This window comes from Phaethon aethereus (genome assembly GCF_964289735.1).
Source record: "Phaethon aethereus genome assembly, chromosome: 9".
Taxonomy (NCBI): domain Eukaryota; kingdom Metazoa; phylum Chordata; class Aves; order Phaethontiformes; family Phaethontidae; genus Phaethon; species Phaethon aethereus.
Genome location: NC_138585.1, coordinates 27,374,066 through 27,386,243, shown reverse-complemented (window position 1 = coordinate 27,386,243; position 12,178 = coordinate 27,374,066). Strand labels below are relative to the sequence as shown.

The following is a 12,178-nucleotide window of genomic DNA, read 5'->3' as shown; positions in this document are numbered from 1 at the left end:
TGCGTTCGGCAAATTTCAGAGCGACTGTGGGGAAGGTGTTAGAAAGGGACACGCCAGGCAGCCCCTCGCTCGCTGGTGCTGCCGCGGTGGCCTGGCACTGTCCTGCCTGATGGGGGAAATTAAACCATGAATCATGTGGCACTAAAGGATGATTTTAATGAATCTGTGAAACTAAGCACCCCGTCTATCGACTAACCTCTCTGACATCACCCCTTATTCTAATTTTGTTCCTTTTGTTGATCATCATTTAACTGTAAGACAATTTCTCAGATCTCCGCTGACATACGCTTCTCTTCCTACTGCCCCGTACTAATAATTTGCTGTTTCACAGCTTCCATCCAAGGGTTTCAAAACATGACATAGATATTCCCTAATATTTTAAAAATTTAATAGAAAGCAGGGTCACGCAACTAAGGATCTATTCTGGAGACCTGAGAGAAAAAGTTCTCTTCTTGCTTTTTCTTTTGCAGAATACAACGTCAAACAGAATATGGAGCGACTGACAAAAAAGGAATAAAAATACGGTAACTGGTATTGAAATCTTCAGAAACCATATATTAGTCGTCTGTCTGTGAATCTATGACAGATCTGCTGAAAACTATGTTTTTATCACCAGCGTTTCATTTAACTCGTTATTAACACACTATAAATACATTTTACGTCACATTTTCCCTCGTACAATTTCGCAGCTTAAATAACATTATCCCAGGGCTGAAGTTAGCGCCCTGTATTTAATTTAATAATAGCGATATATCCAGTACTTAAAAGCTTTAGGATTTCGAACACAGGAAAAACAAATTATCCGACGTTAAACCCCCTCCCGATACACAGCAGGCTCGGCTGCTCTGCGCAACTCAAGGGGAGCCACTATTTGCCATTAAAAAAAGCCCGTCACGTGTGCGCAACCCCACGGAACCCACTCGCGCCGCTTCGCGCGCGGCCCCGGCAGCGCGGGGGGTTCCGCTGGGGGCCGGGGGCGGCACCGGCACAGCCGGAGCAAGCTGGGAAGGCTGCGGGGAAAAAGAGCAGAGCTTGGGGAAAAGGAGCCGCGGCGGGACGCGGGCGGTTACCCAGCCCGGCGCGGGGGGAGCCCCGGGAAACGGGGGGACCGGCGTTTGGGGGCAGCGCAGGGCCCAGCGTGGGGATGGGGAAGGGGAAGGGGGGGCGACGGGCACCCGAGCGCAGAGGAACGGGGCAGGGAAGCAGTATCGCCCCCGCGAGCTGGGAGCTGCGCCAGGCTCGGTGCTCCTGCTGCAAGGCGGAGCTGGCAGGGCCAAATCCCAGGTAATCTGGGAAGGGGCTAAAGGGAGAGGTTTTCCAGTGAAAAACGTATCGGGAAGAGGCGGGGCACCAGGGGCTAAAGGTGGATCAGGGGCTAAATTGTCAGCGCGACCGCTTCAAAGCCTGAACCCCAGAGCGAGCAGAGGGGGCGGCGGGGGCGAGGCGCGGGGGCTGCGGCGCGGGGGCTGCGGCGCGGGGGCTGCGGCGCGGGGGCTGCGGCGCGGGGGCTGCGGCGCGGGGGCTGCGGCGCGGGGGCGAGGCGCGCCAGCTCTGCCGCCCGAATCCTCCGCTTCTGCGCACCCGTTCTCGTTTCTGTGCGTTTTAGGTCTTCTGTCTGTATTTTCCAACATCTGTTTTCCTCTCATCAGGAATGAAATGGTACATTCATAACATAATGCATTTATGCTCTCTAGGTCCTGTTTAACATTCAACCTCTTTCTTCAGGTTTTCATTGACATAGTAATTCACCTCCTCTATTTTCAGCGTTTCATATTGTCTTCTCACCCCTGTTTCTGCCTCTGCTCTTCTTTGCTTCCTTTGCTCTGCTCTGGCACTGTCCTCTCCTTCCCTGACCACCTCTCAGCTTGACCACCTCCTGACCATCCTCCTTCCTCATCTACAGCAAAGCCCCGTCCCCACAAACAGCTCACACGGGCACCTCTGGATCCAGAGAACCCACCTCTTGTACTGAAGCACCCCAATACTCCTACTGACCGCATATTCGAAAAGCATTTTTTGGTATCTATTTCTAGGAGCAGACAGAGGGAAGAGTGATTTGAGCTGTTAAATTCACAGCATAACTCGCCATGCGTCTTTTAAATTTCCGATAAATCCTTTGTATTTCTACGGTTGCATTAGGGTGGGATGAGGTGTGGTGAACGACTCTGCATAGGTTAAGAAACTGAACTTTACTATTTTAACACAAGACCCATCTGTTTCATCTTGAAGTGTGAATGTAGGGTTTTCTCTTTCAATTTCATACTATTTGTAACCTATTAGGAAAGTCCACGTATGTCCAAATAGCGGGCTGTATTTGGAAATGGTATTAAACATGAGAAAATAGCTTAGGGTTGGTAGGAGAACAGCACTGATCAGATTTGCAAATCCTGCTCAGTCAAAACTTCTGCAGTAAAAAATCCCAGTGGTGCTGCACCTCTAACCTCCACCTGCATCCTCGGGGTTGATTCTGCTCCCCTGCAAATCCACTGCAATGCTCCTGCTCGTTTGCAAAGCACCTGGGACTTACTGGGAGTTTTGCCTGAATGAGGACAATAAGGTTTAGTCCCACTTTTTTATCTCCAGACAGTTTGAATTTGTTGTATTTAATAGAAATATAAAAACTTACAAACTTCAACCTACTATAATGACTTTCTGAGAGAACACAAGTGTCACACAGCACTGTAGATTAGAAGCGTATTTGAAGATTAAACATTTTTTTCCAAGTACAACATTAACAATATAGAGGTGCCACTAATTTGTCTTGCACACACCTGCTGAAAGAGGAACATGATATGGATCCACAGCGGAGGCTGCCGGCTGATGAGGGTAAAACTGGATTTACTGTACAAGCAGTAATGGCCCTTCAGGGAACAGCTGAAGAACAGCTTTGCTACACAACTTCTAAGAGTATCTAGAAATAAATACACAGAATATTAAAATCAACTACATAAAAGACAGAAACCTAACTGTCCATTACCAGTGTACATCCAGTCATGCAGTGCCTGGGCATACGTGTCCGCTTCGGGGGCATCTCCGTCTGGGTCAGCTCCTGCAGCGTTCAGAAGGATATTACTGTGTCTGTGCCCTTAATTTAAACACAAGCCATCTGCCAGTACTGGAGAAATGTTGTCCCCAGCGCTTTAAATCTAATGTAGCAATCATTTACTCCCAAATGCAGAAGGTGCAAGACGGCGCACAGTCAGGCTGTTGATCCTCTGCACGCCTCCTTATGCATTCGGTCCCGTCGTTGAGCTTGCAGAGCAGACAGATCTGCCAAAACTGTGCATCGCTTACTCTTATTTAAAGAGTTTGTCGGAGAAAACGTCCCATCTTGGGAAACGGGCATATGGGGGCCTGACACCTGTGGGCTCCTTGCCAAGACTTTGTGCAGCTGAAAGCCGGTGTCTGTAGGGATGGAGGAGTGCAGCGCGCGGCTCCCAGCCGGGAACGGGCTCATTCAGCCGCTGGCAGAAGCCACAGCACTTCCCCTCTTTGCAATGGATCCTCCAGGAGCCAAAAGATGCATAAATCGATTTACAACACCGCTGCGCACGTAGCGTGTTTGCTGTACGGGCCATCTTATTAATTCGCCACCAGAAATACCACCGTTTCAGAGCGTTAGGGAGTATTCCCTGAGCCCTGCGCCACGGCAGGGAGCCGATGTGCCAGCTCTTGCCCCGCTCCGTGAGGGCTCCCGGCCACAGCCCCTCTCCCCGTCCACCCAGGAACCCCAGCCCGGGCTCAGGTCTGCCTGAACCTGCTCTGCTTCTGAGATGCTCTGGCTACCGCCTGGCTGCCGGGGGCTCCAGCTTCTACAGAATCTGCTTCTTACCAAGCCTACCTAAGTCTGCTGGTCACACCTGATTTTTACCCACTAAGCCAGGGAGCCGCAGTTTTGCAGCTGTTCTCCAAGAGGCACGACACACAAGGGACAGGAATCATTGCTCCCGCCATGCTGCAAGGGACAACGTGACACGGCGACCTGTTCAAATTGGCAAGCCAGCGCCAGGGCAGCTGCTGGCGGAGCTCACGGGCCACGACTGCCAGCACAGCCCCAGACTTCGTGGTGAAAAAACACATGGAAAAGGCATGGAGCTCCAGGGCCAACTGGACAAGACTGCCAACGCATTCACAGTTACGCACCGGGAAAGGTGGGATATGTACGTTCACAGTCGTGACTCAGTGTCACCCACTCAACACGTAGGTTTTCTCCAAAAGTGCACTTTGACTCACAGTCCCAGCTCTGGGGCACTACAGAGAAAGCGTCTCCAGTTCTCACTGCTCTGCCAAATCCCAACCATTTATGCCACCTGTGATCATGTCATCTGTCGATAAATATCCCCCAGTGGTTACCTGCAATCTGGAATCGTCCTTTGGGATCAACTGCTCAGTGCAAAAGCTGTATGCTACGTAATGTTACCTGACTCTGAACTTCCCATGCTGGCTTTAACTGGAAATGAAGTCCTTGAGATGTACGATCCTGCTTTTGCAAAATATTGACCTTGGACGCTCCTTTTCTGTCTTTGGATGACTCCTCATAATGATAACAGCATGTTAGGCATAACCTAATCAGGCTTCTCTATCGACTTAAAATAGTGGTATCATTTTATAGCCCCTTTGAACAGGAACAAGCGGCTATCCAAGTCAAAAAGGCGTGGAAAACAAAAGATGGAGATCCTTAGACAATGACCCTGATGCAAACACAGGGGAGAGCTGCACTCTCTTCACCCAGCTGGAGAGTTGAACTTAGAAGGGGAGGGGATCGCCCGGTCCCACCAGCTGCTGCCGCCGCACTTGTTTCCTAGCTGAAGGCAGAAAGGACGGACAGACAGACGAGCTGCCGTGCCGCGGCTGATGAGCCCGCTAGCCTGACCGCGCACAAAGCCGCCGTCGCTCACCTCTCCCGAGGCCCTGGCCTGCCGGCACCTGCAGGGTCAGAGCCAAAGCAGGGTCAAGGAGAACCGCGCGCAGCGTGGGCTCCTGCGGAGGCGGCCAGCCAGGTCTCGCCGCGCAGCGTCCACAACATGAATCACGCAGCCGAGAAGGCTGACGGGGCCAGCTCTGCCGGGAGCATTACTCAGAGCCTCATGCTATCCTGGTGAGTCACCGTGCGGCGAAGGTGTAGGAATAGAAAGCTGTAAGAAAATACCCTAACTGGAAAAATGAGTTCTAACTTTTTAGAAAATGTGGCTAACGGAAGACAGTTTAAGTAGCACAGCCTTATAGATTACTGACTATGAGTGCCAGCAACAAGGAAACATGATGTCAGAAGGCAGCCTTGAAATACTTGTTGGTTTTAACATTTTTCATTCAATCAAGATGTGAAAGCATAGGAGAGAAATTAAATAAATTCTGCATTTCACATAAAAACACTACGTATGAGGAATGAGTTTGCCAGAGGTACAAAAGGATGGGTCCCTTGAGCAAAAGTATCAATGGATCAGGCTGTTACTAAAAATGCAGAAAATTCAAAGCTGGGATGTTGGAACCTGCTGAAGATGCTACAAAGAGGCCAGATGGCTGTTAGGCTGGGAGAAAAAAATTCAGAGGCTGGCAAGTGGAAACCACTTTATTATCCTTTGACAAAGCTGTTTGAATTTGCCAAGAAAAGGAAGCTACCAGTTGCAAACTGGGACTGCAGAGCTTATTGAGACTCTGCTGTAGCACAGAGGAAGAGACCTGAGATGTAAAGGCACGGGACGATTAAAGTTAGACTCCACAAAAAGCAGTGGAGTCACTGCGCACACTGTGGGGAAGCACACACAAGCCAAGGCAACGCATAATATTTGGAAGTGAGCACAAGAACCAAACCAGATTGTATGTAGAGAAAGGTATGATAACAGCACCCCTTCCTCCGAGGAACACGTGGTGTAATCAGCAACATTACAGCAGATGAAGCTTGGCTTAGCTGGAAACCAACGGGGTGTTCATTAATCTTTAATCATAGGCAGGTGCATAAGCCAATATGGGGCCAGCAGGAGCGATAGTGAAAGCAGAAGAAAAGCCACAGGCACGAGGAGGTCGGAGGGTCAGACCAGGCGGTGAGCTTTCCTCCCGGGGAGGGAGTACATGAACCGTGTCAAAATGATATAGAGCTGGACAGGACTACAAACATCATCTGGATCACACCCCTCCAAAGACACAGGGGGAAGGACCCAGACCAGCCCTGGCTCCCCTAAACCATGGGCGAGGCAACCAGAAAACCTGTCTCTATTTGTCGCTGGAGAGTACATTTAGTAGAAGACAACTTTGAAGCTATCTCCTTTGCTCCGAGACAGCAATGGAAAGAGGAGCTGAAGTGGGCCACTGTTCACGGCTTCGCTGAACGTACCAAAAAAAGAGGCATGCTCATTGGTGTTAGGAATACTGCACTCTTTCCTCTTGTGTAGGCCTGAAAAAATGGATTTATTACGGGAGAAAGTTGCCTTGAGGAAGGAAAGAATCTGCATGAGGTGGTGGCTTGATGCCAAGCACTGGGCATTTGTAGGCTGCTCCTTGAAGATGACAATATTGATTTGTGCACATTGACTAAATCCTGTGGCATGTGGAAGTGCTGTTTGGGTCACGTCAATCACCTGAACACAAACATACTCTAAGATCTACAGTGGGACAACATTAGAAGCACACGACTGTAAGCTTTCAGCAGTAGAAAGCCAGGGCTTAAAGTTACACTAACAAAGATGCAAACGCTGCCCGATTGAGATAACAATTCAGAAAAAAACCCTAATGTAGCTGCAGATCACAGATACATCACGCCTGTAAGCAACAAGCCCATGTTCGCAGGAAAAAGATAGGGCATAAAGTCCACTACTCTTGGGTTAGTAGCTATGGGGAAAATTTGCGTTTAATCTAACTACCCAAACCAGTAACCTGCTGGTGTTCATGTGCAATATAAAGGAGGAGTTTGAGAAACTCCTTCTTTAAAAAGAAAAAGGAGTTAATTAGCGCGATCCTAAGTCCTGAGACGTATTAAAGCACAAAACTAAATGACGTCTCCAAGGAGGCTGTTGACAGAATGCTCTGCCAACAGCACGGTCTAAACTAAAGACCCCTGGTTTATGCAGCACAGATGCTAACAAAACCTTAACTTCAATACACTCAACAAGAAGTAGAGGGTTGGCCTTGGTCCATATGCGTGAAAAGTTTAATGCTTCATTAGGGGAAATCACTCTTAGCTAAAAGTGACCATAAACCATGTAATGCCACTGCAAAAAGGGAGCGTCAGTCAATGCCTTCCTCTCCAGTGAGCACGGCGGTTATTTTTTCAGTGACAAATGTACGAATTGACAAGAAACCCGGGAGGCATTTAACAGCTGCAGGCAAACACTGGGGTGCATTAAACAACCATGCAAGGCAATAAAGTCCAGAGCTAGATTTCTTGTCACCCCTGGGAAGCCCACATCAAGCTGATTAAACCCCACCTGGGCAGCCTCCCACAGAAATCACTGCAGCTGCGAGCAGAAGGAGGCAGAGCTCCAGAACACCAGCAATGAAGAAAGGGTGCCCAGTGCTAGGTGGGATTGTGTTTGATGGGACTGTGAAGGAGTCTCTTAAATGCTGCAGAAAAAACCTGCAAAGGTTATATGGAGAGACACAAAAACCTAACAAATTGCTTAGCAAGACCTTGTGGACGACACCGAGAAGAATACTGAGGCTGATCATACATACCAAAATAACTGTCAGCTCAAGCACTGGAGTCCATGCTGCCTGAGCAAAAAGTTTGTCTGTATTGTACAAGGCAAGTGTTATCCTAACACCCACTTGTTGTTAGACGCTAACTTTGCATGCTACATTTTCATTTTTAAGCTGCCAATTGAAAGCATTGAATGTTTCTAGAAGTGAAAATATTGCTCTTTACAAGTTTTTCCCCGCTTGTGTAGCAATTTCAATTCAGTCTATGCACCATATTCCACTGCAGCAGAGTAATAACATTCACTATGGGTTTTGATATTTCAAGTATCATACTGCACTTTTATAGTATCTTACTCAAGGATCCAAAAGAACTATGATTTAAACCTCAAAATGTCCATCATAGTACGTCATTTTTTCTGTACCTTGTGGATAAGTTTAAGTGTGGCAGGATCATTCAGGAGCGAAGCGTGTTAACACATCCATGTTCATACTTGTGCTCAGACACACTCTAACCAAGAATTAAAAAGGTGCTTTTAAAATTTTTGTAGTATTTACAAATTGCAGGTACTTATGTACTTGGTATGACATGCAGCTTAAGAAGATACATTTTAGGCTTTCCTAAAACACATGCATATGAATTGGCTGAGCTTTAGGTAAGCTCTGTTGCAGACTTTTCCCAGCCCATCATTGCAATGCTATATAAAATACTATGAACCAAATATCAACCTTGGGTAATCCCACCTGATTTCAGAGGAGTTAAAGCAGAGATAATACAACACAGCAAGACTTGAAGGCAGTCACTTCTAGGGAAAACAACTCTTTGCATTTGCACTTGGCAATGCACAGCAGCTGACAAAGGGAAATCTGATGACTGAGCAGCGATCAGGTCTGTAGGTTTAGCTAGGAAAGGGGAGCATACAAAAATTTTTGCTGGGAAGAACAAAAATAAATCACTTGCAGGCTTGAGTTAGCAAAAAAGCTTTGAAGGTGAAAAGAAACCAGTCTCAATCTACAAAGGTGGAGACAACTCAGTTCCCTGAATCTGTGTAATTCGCTGTGTGGAAATATGTAACCACTCACCCTGACTTTGCCTGGTAAGGAAAGATGAATTTAGCTCCGAAGAAACTTTCCAGATATCAGTAAGATACAACACACAGGAGATGCCTGTCAACCGGCTCTGCAACAGCTCCCCCAGCACATGGCACACCTTGGCAGATGCTGGCAATCCAACGTTGACTAAAGGTCCTTTTGATGTGATTTAAAGCAATGAAGTCCAAATTATGGCTAAGATAGATCTGCAACTCTTTAAAATAATTGGTCAAAAGTATGTAAAGGAGAGAGGAAGGCAAAAATTAACTGATTTCCCTGAGGACATTAAGCCTATTATATTGGTCACATTTAAGCTACATATTTACAGACTCTAGAACTAGTTTTGTACTTTAAAAACCACTGTCACTTCTAAATGTGGAAAGCAAATTTGAAGCAGGGTGTTTATGCCAACTTCTATTTCACTGAGTAACCTGTCCCATCTGATCTAAATTAGGATTTATGGAAACACCATTTCAACCACTAGACCTGTGACTCCAATAGCACTTCTATACTGAATGGGCTCATAGAGGCTTTGACTGTGGAAAAAGAAAAGAAAAAAACCCAGAGAGAGACTTGTCTTACGCCTATTTAAGAGTGCCAGTTCTTGGAGATGGAGGATGGGTACGATGGTTTCGCCTGGACCAGGAAAAACCCTTGTACACGTCAACACGTCAAAAGATACTGCACGAGGAGGAAAGGGACATTTCAGGGACAAGACGATACAACTCCAGGTACGTCTTCATTGTGGTAGTGACTTAGTACAGGCAGCGACAGGCAGCCTTGGTCTGAACGCCAGTCACCCCACATCCGCGCTGCTGCTGTAGGGCTTGCGTGAACAACGAACTTCTCATGCACCCGTGAGCTGCTGTCGGCGGAGCCACACTCTGAATTTCTCAGAGAGAATTACAGCACATTTTGTACATCTTGTCAGCACTCCCTTTGGTAACGGCAGAGAAACCAATTTCTCAGCACTTGGGACCTCAGGCTGTGCCCCGACACCCAGGTAGAAAGATGGGCAGCGTGGATCTACCCCACACTCAGGGAGAGGCCAGCGAGCTCTGGTGCAACGCAGGTTTATTAGGTGAGAAGCCTGTGTATGTTGATGAGAGTTTTGTTTAGGCTAAGCACTGGCTCAGTTAACTCAGAAAAGGAGAAAAGTTCATAGCTCTGCTTCATCTCATTAGCAGCAAAGCAATACCTACTGCTGCTGAGTATCTGGGGTAACACACCGAACAGACGGAACAATTGCTTGTTTTATCCAGTTCCTATGAATTATCCCTGCTGATGAGCACCTAAGAGCAAACCTAAGCCAAGACATTTTAGAGCTCTGTGCATCCCTCCACTCAAGAAGCTCCTCATCGCAGCCTCCCCTGGGCATCGTACCCGGCTGCGCCCATGTCCTGCTCTCCTGCATCGCTGGCAGCAGCAGCTGGTGACGCTTGGGCACATCTTCTGCATAGAGAATCACAGAATCACTAGGTTGGAAAGGACCTTCAAGATCATCAAGTCCAACCATTAATCCAGCGCCACCGTGTCCCCTAAACCATGCCTGAAGCGCCACATCCACACGTTTTTTGAACACTTCCAGACATGGTGACTCCACCACCTCCCTGGGCAGCCTGTGCCAATGCCTGACCACCCTCTCAGTGAAGAAATTTTTCCTAATATCCGATCTAAACCTCCCCTGGTGCAACTTGAGGCCATTTCCTCTCGTCCTATCGCTGCTTACTTGGGAGAAAAGACCAGCACCCACCTCACCACAACCCCCTTTCAGGTAGAGAGCGATGAGGTCTCCCCTCAGCCTCCTCTTCTCCAGACTGAACAACCCCAGTTCCCTCAGCCGCTCCTCATCAGACTTGTGCTCCAGACCCCTCACCAGCTTTGTTCCCTTTCTCTGGGCACGCTCCAGCACCTCAACGTCTTTCTTGTAGTGAGGGGCCCAAAACTGAACACAGGATTCGAGGTGCAGCCTCACCAGTGCCGAGTACAGGGGCACGATCCCTGCCCCGCTCCTGCTGGCCACACTATTCCTGATACAGGCCAGGACGCTGTTGGCCTTCTTGGCCACCTGGGCACACTGCCGGCTCATGTCCAGCCGGCTGTCAGCCAGCACCCCCAGGTCCCTTTCTGCCAGGCAGCTCTCCAGCCGCTCCTCCCCAAGCCTGAGTTCTCCTCCTTCCTCAGCTTGGCTGTGGCTTGGCTTAGAAGGAGAGTCCGAGTAGCACAAGGAAAGGATTTTAAAACGTGAAGAATGTGCAAAATGCAATGCGAGGCACAAAATGACCCCACGGCATCACCAAATGCCCCAGATGGCAGAGACTGATCAAGATCCCAAGGAAATGCTCCTCCAAGTCAAGAAACATTTCTCATCACATCTGTTGGCCAGTCTCAAACTTCTAGCAAGAAAATAAGCAACAACATGTTTTTCCTGCAGGAAACAAGAAAATATATGTTGCAATTTTAAAGTTCACTACCAAGTGGGTGTGCCTGGGGAAAAAGAACAAAATATAAACAGAAGAATGTCAGTACAGTTGGTAATTGTTGTTTATTCCAGCTTAACATGCTGTGTTAAACCAGGAGGGACATAGGCAAGTAGGTACAGAGTCACTGGTTCTGGGAACAATTAATGCATTATTTGATTTACATTGGTAATCCTTTACTATTAAATAAAATCTGTTAATAGGAGTAAAAGTATACTCATAAATTTCACAAATAGGATAGAACCCACCCATAAACATGAAACCAAAGAATAAGAAAAGTATAGAACTTAAAAAATTTCACTTTTAATCCTTTTTCATCTTCCTCAGTTTATTCTTCCTGATCTCTTGAGCTTGGATTACAAATAAGGATGCAAACAATAAATATATTTACAGGAGAAAAGGGCACTTTTTAAAGCAATCAGCTTCAAGAAATGCCGATTTATCTATCTCTTTAAACAGCACTAGCTTTGCATCCGTGCCATAACACAGCCCAATAGATCTCACCTCCAGCAAGTTACACAAGAATTCATGAAGGCGGCACGACTATAACGGGGTCTGGACGGCCACTGCGATGCACTCAGTACAACCGCCTCCAAACCTGAGTGGCAGAAGCCACATTTGAGAACGTAGAGATCAGCTTAACTTTATAAACCCCTTTGCCGTCAGGGTAATGAACAGCCTAGGTCATTTGGGAAGGTACAACAGCAAAACATCTCTGCCACGTTGTCCCATCTTCGAAGCAAAAGCGCATTCTGGTTTCCGCTGCCTGTACCGATGACTGAAGCGCCACGAGCCCACAAGGCGTGCGCAGGAGAGCGGGGTCCCGGGCAAACGCCCCGCTCCCGCGCTGCCCGGCGCTCTGTGCGCCAGCCGCATCCCTCGGCCGCCTCTGCCCGGAGCCCCAGCCTGGCAGAGGGCTGCTGCCTCACCCTGCCCGCGCAGCGGGCACAGGCAGCTCCTGGAGGAACCCTTAGGTC

At 48.1% G+C, this 12,178-nt stretch overlaps 1 protein-coding gene across 2 annotated transcripts in view; it reads right to left on the bottom strand.

Annotated features, from left to right (window-relative positions):
* VEPH1 (ventricular zone expressed PH domain containing 1) overlaps nucleotides 1–12,178 on the bottom strand; it is a gene marked incomplete at its 3' end in the record, with an annotated part of 81,130 nt that overhangs the window by 23,428 nt on the left and 45,524 nt on the right. For both annotated transcript variants that reach the window (XM_082003794.1, XM_082003795.1), the window contains exon 9: nucleotides 2,772–2,911. In XM_082003794.1, coding sequence (XP_081859920.1) covers nucleotides 2,772–2,911 — 140 coding nt within the window. The remainder of the gene's footprint in view (nucleotides 1–2,771; nucleotides 2,912–12,178) is intronic.